The sequence below is a fragment of the Galeopterus variegatus genome, unplaced genomic scaffold (assembly GCF_000696425.1).
Source record: "Galeopterus variegatus unplaced genomic scaffold, G_variegatus-3.0.2 Scaffold6985, whole genome shotgun sequence".
Classification (NCBI taxonomy): domain Eukaryota; kingdom Metazoa; phylum Chordata; class Mammalia; order Dermoptera; family Cynocephalidae; genus Galeopterus; species Galeopterus variegatus.
Window position 1 is genome coordinate 43,305 of NW_007733096.1, and position 18,731 is coordinate 62,035.

At 35.8% G+C, this 18,731-nt stretch overlaps 1 protein-coding gene across 3 annotated transcripts in view; it reads left to right on the top strand.

The window, feature by feature from the left end:
• The window catches only part of NT5C3A (5'-nucleotidase, cytosolic IIIA), a 56,623-nt gene that overhangs the window by 25,391 nt on the left and 12,501 nt on the right, over positions 1–18,731 (top strand). Inside the window, exons 1-2 of one of the 3 annotated variants that reach the window (XM_008591519.1) lie at positions 10,673–10,702; positions 15,921–15,975. The exons of 1 other annotated variant lie outside the window; for it this stretch is intronic. In XM_008591519.1, the coding sequence (XP_008589741.1) occupies positions 15,940–15,975 (36 nt within the window). In that variant the 5' untranslated portion in view covers positions 10,673–10,702; positions 15,921–15,939. Of the gene's footprint in view, positions 1–10,672; positions 10,703–15,920; positions 15,976–18,731 lie in introns of those variants that run through there. One more of the 3 variants, XM_008591518.1, reaches the window with a different exon arrangement.

Sequence of the window (18,731 nt, forward strand, 5' to 3'; positions counted from 1 at the left end):
TCAATAAATTCAAAGTTCGAGACAGAATGCCAGTATTTTCTTCCGTGCCTTGAAATGTATATGTTTTTCCTGAATTGGTTAGTCCATAAGTAAAAATCAGCCGACTTTGTCCTTTCACGAGGGCTTTTACCCAGGTTGCATATGCAACCCTGAAAGAAAGACTACCTCCTGTGTAGTTACTGGGCCAAAAATCTTGGAAAAACTGAATTTCTTGTATCGTCTACCCAGAGCTTTTCTCACTTAAACTGACCAAGGATGTTCTGAGGATCTTTCAGAGAACAGCCTGTGAATCCAGAACGTGCATACAGCCCTTAGAGTCATGTTCTTTTTCTGTCAATGGTCTTATTCGAAGACAAACATGGAGATAATCTTTAGATTCCAAACTGTTTGCCTCAGCGTTAGAAACAACTAAGGAAAATTCAGGAGAGATCAAGTTTAATGCCATCAAAATGTATTAACGAAGGCCCTGCAAGTGGGTCTGCACTGAAAACATAAGATGGCCTGGGCAACCCAATGTGATTCCAACTAGATTCCTTCTGCAAACGTCCTGGCCAGCCCCGCGCTGCGAGCGCCCCCGCGCCTTCCTTCTCAGATTCAGGCAGCGGCGCCGCGGGCGGGGCTTCCGGGCGCCGCGGGTGGGGCTTCCGTACGTCGGGGGCGGGGCTTCCGGGCGTCGCGTGGGGGGCTTCTGGGCGTCGGGGGCGGGGCTTCCGGGCGCCGCGGCCCTGACTGCCGTTCGCCCTGGAGGTTGTGATCTGTGTCTAATACGTATTTGAACTGTAATGTCATTGACCTGGATAGTTCTTTTCCTCCCCTTAAAACTAACAGGGAAGTCTATATACGACAGTTTTTCAGTCAGCAGGTGGCAGACTTTTCTCTCTGCTACGACACAGTGCTACTTTTCAAAATTACCCTCTGTGTTTGCTTTTTTTGACCTTGGTGTTATCAGCACCGTGCTCTAACCAAGTGAGCAAACTGACCAGCCCTCAAATTACCTTTCTTGTGTTATGCACTTTCATGTTAACGCTCAGAGTTGCTTAAATCATTAATCTGTAACATTTAAACCAGGTTTGACAACCTTTTGCCATTATGACTTAAATGCCATTTTGTCCATTTTTTTCATTTATGTTGTTTATCTTAATTTTCAAGGTGCTAGTAGATTACAAAATTATCAGTTGGTTAGTGAGTTGCTTCCTTTGTTTGGCAAGTTCCTCCTAAGTAGGTGGAAGTAGGTAGTGGGTGCCTGCAAGATCCTTCCTGCCCCCTTTCTGTCTCTTCCACATCAGTGTCATGGCACAACCCTAACTCAAATGTCCTGCCATTTGCGGTTAAGGTTAGGGAAGGGATTCAAAATACCATAGTCAAAAAATCATCGTATTCAGTCTTCCCCCGTGAACGAAGATCAACGTAACCTGTTAGTCTACCTAGATTTCTCTGTCAGACTGTCAGGATTCTAAGGGAATAAGCCACTAGATCAATTTTGATGAAGGGAAACAGGGAAAAGTTGAGAACCTAAGCATTATGGATTTTTGACCAAGTACACCCTGCATGTTTACCTTATTTAAGCCTTAAGACACAGTCCAGCTGGTAGTTATTGTCATAATTTTCCATTAACTCACTCAGGAACTAGCTAGTTAAGTAGCAGAGTCAACATTCAATCTGGGGGCCGCCCGGTGGCCCTCCCGCCTCGGCGCTCCCGCCGAGGGTTCGGATCCCACATACAGACCAGCCGCTCACTGGCTGAGCGAGGTGCGGGCGCAACACCGAGGGTTGCGATCCCGTTGCCGGTCCCGGTCCCGTACGGGCGCGACACTGAGGGTTGCGATCCGTTGCCGGTCACGAAAAAAGACAAAAAGGGAAAAAAAACCCAAAAACATTCAATCTGATTCTGGCTCTGTCTGAAGCTTTTGAGTAAAATTCTTACCCCAAAAGGGGTAACTTTAGAAGATGTGAATGTGTTGCTGATCTGAAAAATGTTTATGTTTTTCCAAGCTAGGTACTTTATTCTATTTTGTGTACAACCGTTTTTTTATATATATCCCCCCCCCAATTCAGATTCATATTATCTTTTAATTCCATTTTTCCACGAACTTTTTTATTTTATTTTATTTTATTTTTGTCTTTTTTGTGACCGGTAAGGTGATTGCAACCCTTGGCTTGGTGTCGCCCGCACCGCACTCAGCCAGTGAGCGCACCAGCCATCCGTATATAGGATCCGAACCCCCAGTGGAAGCGCCACTGCGCTCCCAAGCGCTGCACTGTCCCGAGTGTGCCACGGGGCCGGCCCTCCACGAACTTTTTGAAGTACCCTCGTGTGTGTGTGTGTGTGTGTGTGTGTGAGTGTGTGTGTGTGTGAGATTTTGTCACATGTTCCTAATTTTGGTAGGATAGGTAAATAAAGCTATTTAGTGTTCCATAATTATTGTTCTGTAATTCTCTGTGTTCTTATAAGTATTGTGGTTTATCTAGTAATGATATACTGTATCTTCTTCCTTTAACAAGTGATGCAATCTGTGGTTTGAACACTAGACAATCTTGTAAGGGAATGGGGTCAGGTTTGAGAGTTTAGTAGTTGATTAATCCTTGGTTCAGATCTTAGCTCTGTCACATTTTAAGGGTTTAGCCTTGGACAAGATATTTAACTTTTCTGAGTTTCAATTTCTGATTATTTAGAATGGAGATGATTCACCTAAATATTCTCCTGCACCCTTGTTTTCTTCAGGGTATTTAATTAAGAAGGTGTTCTGTCTTAGTGTTTGTGTATTATTTCACTGGGTATTTAAAATATATTTGGGAGAATTCCAACAGTATACTATTCTAAATGTCTTCCTGAGTTATTAAGATTTAAAAAGAGATGATGTACATAAAGTGGCAAACAATGCTTACTATATAGTAGTTATTCAATAAATGTTAATTTTCTTATTTTCTCCCTTCTGTTAATAAAGCCAATTTTGTCCAATTTTCTTTTAGATATGATGCTCGCGTAGTATCATAGATGTTCTCTTATACTTCAGTTAAATAATGAATTGAAAAAATTTTCTCTGAACAATATTGCATTTGAACCCTCAGATTTGGAGATAAGAGCAGAATATTTAGTCATATCATGCATCTTTCTTAAAGTTTAAAAAGACAGGATATAAAGAAATGTCCATCATTATGCCAAATTTTAAGCAGTAGTTTTTTGTTTTATTTTATTTTTATTTTTATTTTTTTTGCTATATGTATTCTCTTTAATTGAAGGATTTCTTAATGAATTTTAAGTACATAAAATACACTAATTTTAAACATACAGTGTTTTCAAAATATGTGTATATTGGTTTAACATCAATAGAACTACTACCCACATCAACATAAAACACTTATTTTACATATGAATGCCATGTTATTTATCACATAAGTCTCTTAAATGTTGCATCCTGTTATTGTATGTTTTGTAAATATAAACTATCTTGTTATATGCTTGGATTCTGTCTAATAAAAAATGTTGCTGTCTTTGTGAGTTATAATTTCCATTAGATTCATATTATCTTTCAATTTTATTTTTCCATGAACTTTTGGTACTTTGGTAACTCCAGGTTGTACCCTGGTACCTTTAAGCCCTTTTATCCTTTGTTTTACACAAATGAATTACAAGGTAGAAACTGATTTTTGACCCAATATGAATCTTTGTAGTAAGAATACTTAACCAATTTATGGGTATGATAATTTATCTGTACCTCTGTCAATTTATTTTATGCTAATTTTAATGTTTCCTTGCTGTTTTTCTTTTTCTTTTTTTTCTTTTTTTTTCTGGTGGCTGGCTGGTATGGGGATCTAAACCCTTAACCTTGGTGTTATAAGGCTGTGCTCTAACTTGCTGTTTTTCTTTTGCTTATACAATCCAAAATATTGGAATGTATATGTTTTATTTTTGTCTGCAACACTTATCTCAATATGAAACTTACTTATATTGTTACTGAACCCAAGTCTGGCTGCCTGCCCCATACAAAAACCTTGGTTTGGCGTGGCTTGGTAAAATCTGTTACCCAAGGGCATTCAGCTCTTGGCTTAGGCTCTCCAAAATCTGTGACCCACCCCAACTCCAGTTGCCAGCCCCAAATGCAAAACAAACAACCCGAAAGTCAAATTATTGATGGAATAGGAGAATGGCCAGACTAAAACCATCTCAAAGACTCAGTTTTACTATGGGTTTTTAAAGAGGTGTTTGAGGGAATGAAATGTGGGGAGTGGAAAGGACGAAGGGAGATGTGAGCTATGAGGGCTCTGAGCAGGAGCCAGATGCAAGGTCTCCCCAAGGCTCAATCTGGTTTCTCTTCCCATCCTTGGTGTTATTTTAGGGTTGTGCTGGATTTTGATGAGCTTCAGGGTGGAATCTGTATAGCTTTTATTGATACATTTTTTGGTTTCCTGGGACCAGGATAATTTGTGTCTTGTGACAAGTTTGCAATTACAGGCTAACTGAAAAACATTAATTCTTTCATACAATTGCCTCCCTCAGTTTATGTTCTCTGTTTGCTGCAGTAAATCATTCAGCAAACTTTTCAGGGAAGGTTCTTATTCTTGGTTGACATACTCTCTTAACCTCTGCATGTTTGAGAATGTCTTCCATTTGCCCTTGTACAGAAATGATAACTTGGCAGGGTGTATAATTCTTGGCTCAAAATTATCTTCCCTTAAAACTCTGTAGATATTGTTCCATTGTCTTCTGGCATTTAGAGTTGCAAGAGAAAAATCTGAGGTCAGCCTGACTTTTGCCCCTTTAGAGGTAACTTGCTTTCTCTGTCTGGATACTTGGAGAATTTTTTCTTTATCCTTGAAATTTAAAAATGTCAACAGATTATGTCTAGGTGTTGCTTTCTTTTCATTGACTTTTAAAGGTACCCTTTGTGCCTTTTCCATTTGTAGATCTAGTGTGTTCAACTTTGGAAAATTTTCTTCAATTAGCTCCTTAATTACTGTGTCAGCTCCATTTGCTCTGTCTTCTGTTTCAGGTATTCCTGTTCTGTGTAGATTGTATCACCTGGACCGGGCCCTCTAGGTCTCTATTTTTCTCCTCTTTTCTTGTCTTGATATCTTTCCCCTTTTTCTTTGCATTCTGTGAGATTTTCTTTTGTTTTGCATTGACGTCAGTAATTTGATTTTGTGGACAATCCAGCTTGTATCTTCTATTAACTCTCTTCAGCACCGTGATACATTTCAAACTCTCTGCCCATCCCTTCTCCAACACTGCGGATAGTTTGTTAAACTCCCTTGTTATACAATTCCTAAATCTTTCTATAGCTTCTGTTTCAGGCGCTACATCCCTTTCAAGAGGAGGCATTTTCTCGATTACTTATCTCTGTTCCTTTCTTCTGAACTGCAGTATTATGACCTTTTCAATAGCTCTTCTTAGCAAAGAGGACCAAAAACGAAAATTCTAAGCAACAGTTTTTAAGCTGGGCACCTTAGCACCCTAGAAGACAGGGCCTGCTCTGTGCATGCCTGCCATAACTGTTGAAAATGGTTAGAATGAGCAGAAAGTCGGGCCGGCCTGGTGGCGCACTCGGTGGAGTGCGGCGCTCCCGTCGAGGGTTCGGATCCCATATGGAGACCAGTCCGCTCACTGGTTGAGCGCGGTGCGGGCGCGACACTGAGGGTTGCGATCCCGTTACTGGTCAAGAAAAAAAACAAAAAAAAAGAATGAGCAGAAAGTCTTGGAGCCTTGGCATATATAATTATTTCATTTTGAGCTACTGAAATTTAATTTTACTAAAATTGTATGAGAAACATGAGTTATTATAAAGAATAAAGCTTCCAGATGTGTTTGACTCACTTTTGAATCCCCTCTATTATACTTACAATGAGTACAGATCATGTGATTTACTATAGATTTAAAAAATAAACTTATGGGATTCACATTCATAGATTTCTGATCATGTGACTCAGCTTTAGGGAAGTTTTAATAATTAAGGATTCATGAGTACCTGAATTATGATCCAGCTTGTTGTAAGGAATTTGTTCATTTTTAATTATTTACCTACTTTATTTTCCCTTGATTCTCTTTCTATTTCTCATATAATACATGTTGATATAAAAGTCAGTGAATCTAGATGAGAAAAAAGAAGTAATCTATAATTTTCATCACCTAAAAAACTGTATTTTAGCAAGTGTACTTCCTTTCTTTTTATGTACAGTTTTTCCCCCAAAGGAGATCATATTATAACATTGCTTTTAACAAGATTATTCATTTATTAATTTATTCTTTGATGATTTATACTTATACTTTAATGACTATATTAGTTATTATATCACATGGATATCATAATTTGCTTAGCCAGTTCTTCATTATTGAACATTTAGATTGTTTTCTGCTTTTCATTATGGTAAATAATGGATCAATAAACATCTTTGCAGTGTCTGTACATGTCCATCATTATTTGTTTAAATAGATTTGCTGGGTCAAAGGGCATGTACAACATTTTGCAGTTTTTTCTGTTTGTATACTATTAAAACTCACATTATTACCCACTCATCCATCATATAATTTCAAATAATTCGCTACTAGTTCCTAGTTATTAGTTTATGAATTTGAATATCAAAATAATTTTCTTCATTGTTTTTTTGCCTTATTTTTTAAATGTGTTTTTCGGGCACAGCAGGAAGTGGTGGAGAGTAAGTCGAGTCTCACTTTGTACTCTCTATTCAAATGTAGTAGATATAGTGCACCAATAATAAAAGCTTAAATTGCATAACCTTTTTGCCATTTTTAATATAACCTATAACAAAGTAGCAATCCTAAACTGTGTTGTTTCTGTTCAGTAGACAGAAAACCAACTGTGTGATGTGCAAGGAGTCCAAAATTAAAACAGAAAGCTTTTCATCTTGTTCCATTTCAAGCACAGAGATCCATCTGTGATAAAATGGAAACAACAATTTTGGTGCTAAGCATCTTGAAATATGAGAACATAGTGCATTTGAAAGGAGAGCTAGGAAAGACTCCCCTCATTTGCGTTATTGTCTTATATCCTGTTTTCTTGAACCTGACCTACCTATTGCAACATAAACTTATTTTTCCTCTAAAAAGAGTTTAAACTACAGAATTTAATGCTTTTTAAGTAAGAAAGTAAAAAAGATATAATCCATGTTAAAGAACTTCATTTAAGTTTCTGAATATTAGGTTACTCAGTCTAGATTTTTGCACAGTTTTTAAGAAATGCATTGAGATAGAAACAGTATGTTTTCCTCAATTGGCATATATGAGGGTATTTCAAAAATTTCGTGGAAAAATAGAATTAGTACTAATCTTTCTAAGTGTTTACAATGATTTTAAATGATATAAAACCTGAGAGATAATCTTCATTTGCCATTCATTTTCAAAAAATATAGTAATGCATTGTTTTCTCTGTTTCTGGTCCTTACTTATACATTTTAAGCCATATTCATATAAACATTTTTTCCCCCAGGAATACTGTGTTGAGATAAACATTTACAGTACCTTGTTTCAATTCTATTTTGAACAGTCACGGTATTGAAGTCAGTTTACTGTTGTCTTCTTCAGGAAGGTTTGAAGAGAAGTCAAATACCTAGATTGATGTTTTTGTATGTTTAAAAAAAAAAAAAAACTTCTATTTACATCATGCAGCATTTAGCAGGAACAAGTTTTGCAAGAGTCAGTATAGAGAGACTTGCATCTCACCTCCAACTGAATTGTCTTCCTTATATGGCTTCATTGTTTTGTTTGGAATAACTTCCAAGGGTGTTAGTCAAGTTCAGATTTAAGTTTAAAAATACATTCTTTGTTGGAATGATAATTGGATTTTCGTAACCCAACTGTGAGATAGCAGTTAAGTCTTAGATTGGATTATTGTGAAATAACTATACTTACTGCAGGTTTTATATGGGATTATGATGTGATTTCTTTCACATACAGCTGTTAATTAATGTGATACTTTTATTCCCTTTACTTCCCTATTACAATATTAAAGACAAAAAAAGAAACTTTATTAAGGTTAAACTTAATTTGATTTTCTGTGGTCTCTTTTGTTATTTGGAATTTCTGAGAAACTTTTTGATAGCAAAATACAAAGTGATAACTTTTAGCTTTTCAGGTTCATTGAATAATTGACAGTATCTCAACTCTAACTGGTTACTCAGAAATACAAGTGGGTATCCCTTTCTCCACTGATGTGCGCCCAGTTTCAGTGTTACAAGAGAAGGAAAATAATCTTCCAAAGATTTGGGTTCTGTGTGAGAAATTCTGTGCTCTTTGGTATACAAATTTGAGATCTGTAGTTTTCCATTGGGAGCTAAAGAGTGAAGAAACTCCAAGGCAACAGGACCCAGTCATTGAGTACAGAGATGAAAGTCCATTATGCTGCTAAAGAACCTATCTTTATGACTTCTTACTCCTAGATCCTTTCTATCCCTTCTCAAAACTCAAAACACACAAAAAAAACATTATCCTTGAGCTATTTGAAACAAAATTCAGTTTCAGTGCTTTGCCTGTATCCTTGTTCCTTTCCTGTGGCATATTTTCAAAACGTTCTTATTCCTAGACTTCTCAAGCCCTCTCATGTAAGTGTTTTGTGTATACTGTTGCCTAGAGACAGCATGATATAGTTAAAAGAGAAAGATCCAGCTCTTGTACATAAGTCACATAAGTACTGTTATAAGTGATTTATCTTCTCTAGAGTTTAGATTTCTTATGTATAAAAAAGGGTAGGTATGTAAAGAGCCATTGTATGCTTCCAGGACTCTGACAAACAGGGTAAGAAAGTACTCAATAAATGTTAATCCCTTTGCAAGGGACACCCCAGCAGACACCCCATCCAACCCTCACCCCTACCACATACAAATAGTTAGTGGGTAGAATTAAAAAGATGAAGAAGTCCCTTATAGGCAGGAAGCAATACCCATATCTTCTCTCTTTGCTGTCCTTAGTATCAGACAACCAGGACAAGGGAACACCAGCACAGCCAAAAATCACTCATCCTTAGAGACTAACACTTGTCTTGACATGATACTAGCCCGCTTTGTTTTCATGCCATAAAGTGGTCTGTCTATACATCCTTGCAACTAAATCTTTGTGTACCGCCTTATTTTGTTAGGATGAATTACTAGACACAATATTGGTTTGTCAAAGGGAATGTATATTTCTAAGGTTTTTAATAATAGCATTTCTAAGTAGCCTTCCAAAAAGGTCGTGGAACTATAATTCCAACATTCTTTGTTGTTGTTGAAGGTGATCTGTCTGTGAGTCATCTTTCAAAGTGATACACTTAAAATTCTTTTCATTGCTAACTATAGTAATATATTAAAGGATAGTTGAGTCATCATTTTCATTCATAACACAGAAATATTTTCAAAATGGAGCACCTTTGCTGCCCTTGAGCCTTCATTACTAATTAGATATAATAGGTTTTCCTCTTAGAGGAAAGTTTTGTTGTGAATTTCCTCACATCTTATTGAAAGAAGATAGCAATGCCAACAATTTCATATTTGGTAGAGCCTAAATTAATTTGTTAGGGACCTTTTTTAGAAGTGATTTCTCAATTTTTTGTGTTGCTTTTAATAGAGACTAGTACTTCACAGAGTTTACTGAAATCATTGCCTGGGTTAGATTTCTCTGAGCACAACAGAGAGAAAGCTGATCTAAAAGTTTATTGACATAATTGTAGCTTAGCCATGTTCTTAATGATAAAGCTTCCCAGAACCCATGGCCTAACTTATCAGGCCCTGACACATGATATTAGCATATTGCCATCCTACTACTCAGGTTAAAAACAAGACTGGTTCCCTTTAAAAAATAAAATCGTTTTCTTCACAACAGTTTGCTCTTATTTCTAACAGGAAAGGAACACTTTTTTTCAATTTTTTAAAAATAAAAATTTATTTGCATGGGTTTTGGATTTTATGGCATGGACTTGTTAAAGTTTATTAAAACTACAGGGAAATATGAAGAAAAACATACAAATCACTTTAAATCCCACTGCCCTGTGATACTGTGAACCAGTGAATGTTCGGTGACATTATGTGCATTCACACTGTGGTGCGGCCATCACCACCGTCCACCTCCGGAATGTTTGCATCTTCCAAAAACTGAACTCTGTACTCATTGAGTGATAACTGTCCATCCCTCTCCCCCCAGCTCTGGCAAACACAACCTAACCTTTTTCACTTTGTACTGAAATACTGTTTTCATACAGAAAAGTGCACATATCACAAGTACACTGACAAACCAAAATACACCATCAGGAAAGGAATGTTTTTAAGTGTTAATGTAGAGGTTCCTTTTTTTTTTTTTTTGCAGAGCCAGTTGCCTATGTTCTTTCTAATGGTATAGATTTACCTCCTCTTAACCATCATGTAATTTCTTTTTTGTTTGTTTTTGTTTTTGCTTAGCAGCTGGCTGGTACAGGGACCTGGACCTTGGTGTTATCAGTACCACACTCTAACCATCTGAGCTAACAAACAGGCCAGCCCCGTCCTGTGATTTCAATTGATTATGTTCTGTAGACTGATTAGTGACTAGCTCAGAGCTAGCAAGGCTGTAACCCAGAGCATAATAAAGCACCGTGCAGTAGTGCAGTACGTCACAAGGTTTTTGCATAGGGCTTAGTCAAGGCTTTTGGACCCGCCCTCAGTTGCACCTTGTGCTATATTAGTACTTCTCAGACAGGAAGAATTTTCTTTCGCTGGCGTAGCTTGTCTGGTTACCTTCAGGGTAAGTGTGTACAGTTCTTGTATACATGTAAGTTTCTCTTGTTTAACTTCATATGACTCTTATTTGATTCAGTATCTTTTGAAATTTGGGGCATTTTAAAAAACAAACTTAGGAAATAAAAGTAGAATGATCCAGTATAATGTACAACTTCTTTATAGTTTGCAAAGATATGAATGTGCATAACTTGGAAGTGTCTTAAGTTTCAGAAATTACATTTTATATGTTGTAATTTTAAGAGTTTCTTGTTTGACATGAGATGTTAAGAAAAAGTAAAGTACCTTCAGAAATCTCTTTCCAAGTTGGGAGAAGACACTGTAAGATCTGATTTTGTTGTTCATTCAGTTGCTGTGTGACTCAATTTTGCTGATAGCCACATGCTTTGTGTCACTCGGATTAGGAACAATTTTCTATGGCTAGTAATAAGGATTATTGATTTTTATTTTGTGCCTCCAAGCTTTGCCCAGGATATTATTAATGGGATTATACTAGTAGGTTTTATGAATTGATAAAAGCTGTATTATTGATTTATAACAAATTGTGTATTGAAAATTTGGATTCGAACATGGATATTAAAAAACAAACACATATATTACAGTAAAAGTCTAGAATATTATGGCTAAGTTAGATTTAAATATTTGAATTCTCCACACTTTAGATAGTTCTTTTTCTTTTCTTTAAATTAGAAAAATTAGATCATGCAGCAGACTGTTTCTTAAAGCAGTTTGCTTTTTCTGTTGGCAGCTTGTATCCAAGCCCTGCATCTCTGGATATTGTTTACCACCTATGCTGTTGTTCTAGGACAAATTCAAGGACAGAATTCAGAGTGCCATAAGGGTCATCAGTATAAATTACTCAATTCTCATGTGCCTTGGTTTACTCGTCTTGAAAAATGCTATTAGATATTAGAGGCAGTGAGGGTGGGAAGGATAGAGGAATAAACGCTAAGCTCTGAAATTGATTATTTTCATAAGTATCTATAAAATTCTGACCGAGAAGCTGTTTTATCATTTAAGAAAATTGGTACAAATTGCCAATTTTTACATAACTACTGTTTGATATCTTTTTTTTTTTCTCTTTCCTCTTATACCGTCCTCTTCCCCTCCCATCTTTTGCTGTTCAGTTTCGTTTTTGTTTTATGTCAGTATTGAGAAGGTTTCACTTTCCAGTTTGTGTATTTTTTTTTTTCACTGCTAAATTTAAAATCTGATTAGGGATAATTATTTAAATGCCGCAAGAAAATGATTACACCCTACAGAAAAAAATAAACTTATAGTTTAATTTTCCATGTGCTAATCACCCTAAGTGACATTTTTAAAAACCCAAGCTTAAGACAAATAATGCAGGTTGCTGACAAGTGCAGTAAAAATTGATTCATCGTGGATGTTTAGTACTATTGTTGCTACCCTGTCCATATTATATTAATATATACCTTTTTTGTGCAAGTAATACACAGTTTACCATTCAATATTTTATTACTGTATTGGTGCAGTTTACATGTTTCTGCAAGTATCAAAATTAAAGCAGACACAACTTTTAAAGCTATAATAACAAATTTAATCTTTTTTCACTTTCCTGTAAGACAGATTAAGTAGGCCTTTAAAAATGCTGTTTGCATACAAATACTTTAACACTTGTTTTAAAGCAAGTAAATTTCTTTCATGTAGACACACCAATTTTCATTAACTGATTTGTAAACTATCATCTCAGAATGAAATAACATAACTAAAATTTTCAATGATTAAGTTTGTGCTGTTTAAGTGAAATTCTTCTTACCTCTTGCTTCAGTCTTTAGCCTTGTCCTACATACTCCTTGTAATGAACAGTTACAGTAGAGACCTTATACTGAAAGCACATAAAGTATTTTCCATTTTCTGTATTTTCCAGTCCACTTTTAAAGATTCCAAAGACAAAACTTTTTAAAAAAACTTCCTTCGAAGAGAGTTCATAGTTCAAGGGTAGTATTTTCTATTTTTGAACACATCTTCTACACTCGATGTGTTTTTTCCAGCAGCTCTTCTCTTGAAGCATTTGCAACAGATGACTGTTGGCAAAGTAAGCCAGAACTTTTTATACCAGGTATAGGTTTACAAGTCCGTTGGTTTAAAAATACCCTGCCCTAATTTTCAGTGTCTTCCTTTGAATAATGCCAAAATGTTGACATTTATGCTTTCGTCTTTACACTTTTATAATGATACAGACTTCGGAGTGATTTTTGCATAAGGACTGCAGTATCACTTCATGTGAGATCATTTTTGAACAAGGATAATAAATTCTGATCGATTGCCAGTGAGAACTGGAAATGGAAGATCTTCAGTTGAAACTTGCATAATATTCATTAGCTGTTATTTTTACTTATCAAAAAACAAAAAAAGGCCTAAAATCGGCCATTATCAAATTTCTGATCACTCTTTGTCTTTGTTTTGTTTAAATAAAATTTGAAGAGACCATGAGAGAGGTGATTATTCTTTTATTTACTAATACTGGCTTTTTTATCTTTTTAAAAAATTAAAAATGAATGCTGAATAAAAAGCCATACTTAGGGGTAGAGGCTGGAGAGGAACTGTGTTTCTTGACTGTGTGTAACAAAAAGATCTTGGATTCCCAGATATTAAAATGTATTTAGTTCTTTACCACTTGAATTCCATTTTCTTTTGAGCTTTTCAAACTTTTCACAGATTATGTGTTATTTTTGTAAACTCTGCTGTACTTTACCACGTTCTTTTTCAAGCTTAATAAAATGGTTTTATTATTATTATTATTATTTTGTGTGTGTGACTGGTAAGGGGATCATAACCCTTGGCTTGGTGTCACCCGCACTGCACTCAGCCAGTGAGCACACCGGCCATCCCTATATAGGATCCGAACCCGTGAGCACACCAGCCAACCCTATACAGGATCCGAACCCGCAGCCTCGGCGCTCCCAGCGCCACACTCTCCCGAGTGAGCCACGGGGCTGGCCCTAAAATGGTTTTATTTAAAGAGTGCCTTTTGAGAAATCTAGAACCCTATCAAACATCAAAGAAAAACCATAAGCATTTAATATTTATGATTTGGTTTCTATAAATGAAGAAACAGACTTGCAAGCAGCTTCTGTGGTACTTTCCTTGAAGATAGATGACTGTTACAGAAAGACGTTAGACTACGGAAAGTTTACTTAAATTTGACTATAATTATCTAAAGACTGCTACTACTACTATATCTGTACAGCTGTAGATACTACATTATTTCTCAGATGTGAACAATTGCAAGTATCATCTTACTATTTGGAAATACTGTTTACTCACTTCTAAGATGCCATCAATTGTCAATCCACCAACTTACTTGCAGCCCTTCTGGGAGAAGGGAGAAAAGACATTTCTCAATTTCATGGACTTAAAATGGAAGAAGGAAGTGGGCCAGATTTTAGATTTGAGAAAATTTGACATATCTGTTATAACACCTTTTAATTATAAAGAACACAGATCTAATGCCTAACCTCTTATTAGAGATCTGTTTAGGAAACAGATCTCTACCCCTCCCCCTTCAGCTAAGTTGCTCTTTTATTTAATTTTTTGGGGTGGCTGGCCAGTATGGGGATCTGAACCCAGGACCTTGATATGATAAGGCTGCGCTCTAACCAACTGAGCTAACTGGCCAGCCCCCAAGTTGCCCTTTTAAATAGTGTTTTGATTACAAAATTTTGCTTATCTGGAATAAAGTTAAAGTCAAGTCATTGTGGAACAACAATAAATTAGTAATTTTCCCTGAGATATATACTGCAAAAAAGAAAAAAATTAGCATAATGATGAAGGATATTTTAAAAACTGCATCTTTTGCCTTAATGAATAGGTATATATAAACTTCACCCAAACCCTAAAATATTCATTCTGTTGATAAACCCTGTCACACGTCTGTTTTGTGGCAGAGACTACACTAGATTCAAATGCAGCTCAGATCTTAGTCATATCATATCACAAAATTAAAGATTTTAATATAAGAAAAAGAAAAATTGGACTTTTGCGCATTATATTTCTGCTGACTTTGTTCTATTTATTTTATTTATTTATTTTTTTTGGTGGCTGGCTGGAACAAGCATCAAGCCCTGGACCATGGAGTTATTACCACCACACTGTAACCAACTGAGCTAACCAGCCAGCCCTACTTTGTTCTATTTTTTTTTTTTTTGGTCCTTTTTGAGACCGGCCACACCGGTGTTCAGCCAGTGAGCGCTGTGAGCGCACCGGTCATCCCTATGTAGGATCCGAACCCGCGGTGGGAGCGCTGCTGCGCTCCCAGCGCCGCACTCTCCCGAGTGCGCCACCGGCTAGACCCCCTACTTTGTTCTATTTATATGTCCCTACATTCATTCAGTAGTAGCAACACATCATATTCCCACAAACTTTATCCTTACAGGTAGAGAAAATATTCTTGCATTAAGGCATTTTCTATTAAATATGTACTTCATCGTAACTCTTTATTCAAATATTCTTAACACCATGTAACTTCTTACAGTACTTCACATCCTCCATACAAAAATTTTAACCCAAAACTTTGCCAGATAGAGCAAAACCTTTGCCTATAATAACTCGGTATTTAAATCATACCAAAAAATACCACCTTAGGGCTGGCTGGTTAGCTCATCTCATTAGAGCACAGTGTCGTAACACTGAGGTCAAGGGTTCGTATCCCCAAGGGTTCTGATCCCCATACCAGCCAGCTCCAAAAAAAAAAAAAAAAGAAAAAAACGGGCAAGGGATCTGAAAAAACATTTCTTCAGAGAAGATAGCACATGAAAAGTTGTTCAACATCATTAGTCATTATGGAAATGCAAATCAAAACCACAATGAGATATCACTTCACACACCTTAGGGTGGCTATTATTTTTTTAAAAAAGAATAACAAGTGTTGGCAAGAACATAGAAAAATTGAAACCCTCCTACATTGCTGGAGAAAATGTAAAATGGTGCAGCTGCTATGGAAAATAGTTTGGTCATTCCTCAAAAAGCTAAACCTAGAATTACCATATGGCCCAGCAATGCCACTCCAAGGTATATACCTAAAGGAACTGGAAGCAAGGATTCAAACAGATACCTATATGCCAATGTTTATAGCAGCATTATTCATAGTAGCCTAAACATGAAGCAAATGTTATCAGTATACAGGAAGAGCCTGAAATTTACGTATGTCACGTGTACTTTTTTTTCTCTCTTTTGCTGTGACATCACCTGGGAAAATCCAGAAGATTGGATAATCAAGAAATGACTAATCGAGAGTCTGCTGTGCATGTGAAAATGGTGGGTATTTGAATATTTCCAGTTCCATTTATTAAGGGTGAATCTTCACCACTTTCACCTCTGTCTCTAACCAGATAATTATGGGACTGAAACTTTATGCAGATCTTTCTTCACAATGCTTGACACGCACAATAGAATCTTAAATTCTTGTTGAATTTCAAACTATCTCTGAAATTTTTCTGCTTGAAATATAATGTGCATTAATAGTGCTTCTCAGCATATGAGATTGTTGCTCTATTCCTTTTTATGATAACTTTTCTTTGCTCAGCAACAACACATTTAAACATACAGTATGAAATATTTTATCTGAGGCCTCTGAATTAAAATGACGAACATTCAAATTTTTAAAAAATACTTCTTGCATAGCGGTAAATTCATTGCATTATGTATACTAGGGTGTGGTAGGAAAAACATAGGCTTTGAAGTCAGAACTGGTGTCAAATCTCAACTCCTTCCTTAATAGCTGTGGTACCCTTGACTGAGGACAATAATCTCACCTTCAAGAGATGGATGTGGAAACCAGCCTCACGTTGTTCTTATTTATATCTAATGAAAAAGTATGTAAAGTCTTAATTACACATAGTAAGCACTCAGTAATTAATCTCCTGCTTTATGTTAGTATTTTAACCATGTCTGTAGCATATTTATTTGTTTTTGTGAGAAAAAATGTCTGTTCTCTGTTTTCAGTTTTTAAAATTCTGTCTTTTAAAGAGGACAACAGCCCCGTGATCCCTCTTGTTTTGTCTTCCTATTCTTCTTGTTCTTTCTCCTCTTTTTCTTTTTTTCATCCTTCTCTTTCTAACTTTCTTTTTCTGGTTTGATCCTATAAACTAGAACATGGCTTAGCAAGCAAACAGCCTTGTCATATTTAATAAATGTCTTATTCAGCATAGACACAGTCTTTGTATCCATCGCATGATTATCATTTGATTCACTGAGATTGAGCATATATCTCTGATAGATAGGATTAAACCACCTAAAATTTATTTTATTGTTTGGGTTGATTTTTTTTTAAACCAAAATGAATACAAATGATGTAGGAATCTCCAGCCATAAAACCAATGTAATTTTTGGTTTGTTTTTTTGTTTTTGTCAGCTGGCCAGTAGAAAACAATGTAATATTAGTGGTACCCTGCATATAATCTGTTGTTACTTGGGTCTTAGAACCCTTTAGCATGTGTCTCACAATTTACTCAAGCCCTAATTGTTCAGACTGTTAATTCAATTTATTAATTTAATTTTTACTAATTAATAATGGATACTTAGCATATCTGTATTATTGCATTGATTGACATAATTTTTATCTTGGGTTCGCTTTTCTAAAAATGTCGATAGATCTTTTACATTGACAGCTCTGTATGGTGTTGTTCTCTGTGTTTACTTAAGTTCCAAAGAGCTATTTCTCTCTTTCCTACATTAGACCCTGCACTTTGACTCTTCCCTAGTTTCAACATATTGAAATCCTGTTTCTCTTCGAAAGCCTTGCTCTTTGGCTCTTAATTTGTTAGCCCCAGCAGAAGTAATCTCTGTTTCTGCTGTTTCTCTTATATTTATCTGGACATCTTGGCAATGTGTTAGTTATTTGGGTTCCTATATTACAATCCACGTTAAAGAATATGTGCCTTGAGTATAAAACTTTAGTAGCTCTTACAGAACTGCTTAATGCAGTGCCTTACACTTATTGACTATATATGGTGAATGAATGAATGAAAGAATTTGGACTACACTACCTTAATATGGAGACAGGCCAAATATGTGGTAGGCAGGGGAGATGGTTGTCGTTAAAATTTAGTAATGCATAGTCTTCCAAATAAATTATAGAATGATCTATGTGTGTGCATAAAATACCACCAGTCTGAATAGGTGGCTTTAAATCTAGACGTTTAATGTAGTGTCATAAAAATTGTAGTGCCCACTCCTTTGCACCAGTGCAGTAATAAGGTCTTTTGCCTGTACCAAATACGAACAATGAAAAACCAAGAGAGACTATTTCCCTGAGAGCATCTGACTAAGATTCTTAAGGGATTTAAACTAATTTTTATGTGGGCCTTTTCCAGAAAAATACAGGATAATATTAAGGTAATTAAAAACTCACAGAGATGAGCATTTTATATATATATATATATATATATATATATAAAGTATAAGTAATTTTTTAATCTTTTGAGAAAATATGAATTATACTATGTGTACATTGAGAGTTATACTAACCCTTAGGTTATTTTGTGTTTTATTTTTAGTTAAAGAATAATAATATATTATTACAAATAAAATGCATTTGTGTGTCTTTCTTTTTTAATCAAAACTTAACATTATATTTTTAATCATAGTTTAAACAGAATTAAACTTTGAAGTTGTAATAATCTCTTCTTGGAAAGTAGGATGATCATTGGCCTGGGACATTATCACTGGATTGATAATACCAAGCCAAGCTCAGAAACTTGGTACCATGGAGATACTCATTTTGTCTTATCCCAATGTATCCAAATAATCTAATGTTGCTACTGAGTCGTCAATAAAATGGGGCATAACTTTGAAATCAGCTTCTTTAGAAATCATTACTCTTTGCATGTGGAATTAGACAGATGATTAAGAGTTCATTTCATCTGTACAAATACAATATCTTAAAGATCAGTCAGAATAAATATATTTTAGGTCTTTCTTAATCATCTTTGTGTTGATTCAGATTAGGCTCCAACCAACTGATGTGCTCCGATTCTTGTCAGGAAGGCTTAGCTCCTTCCCCAACATTTCAC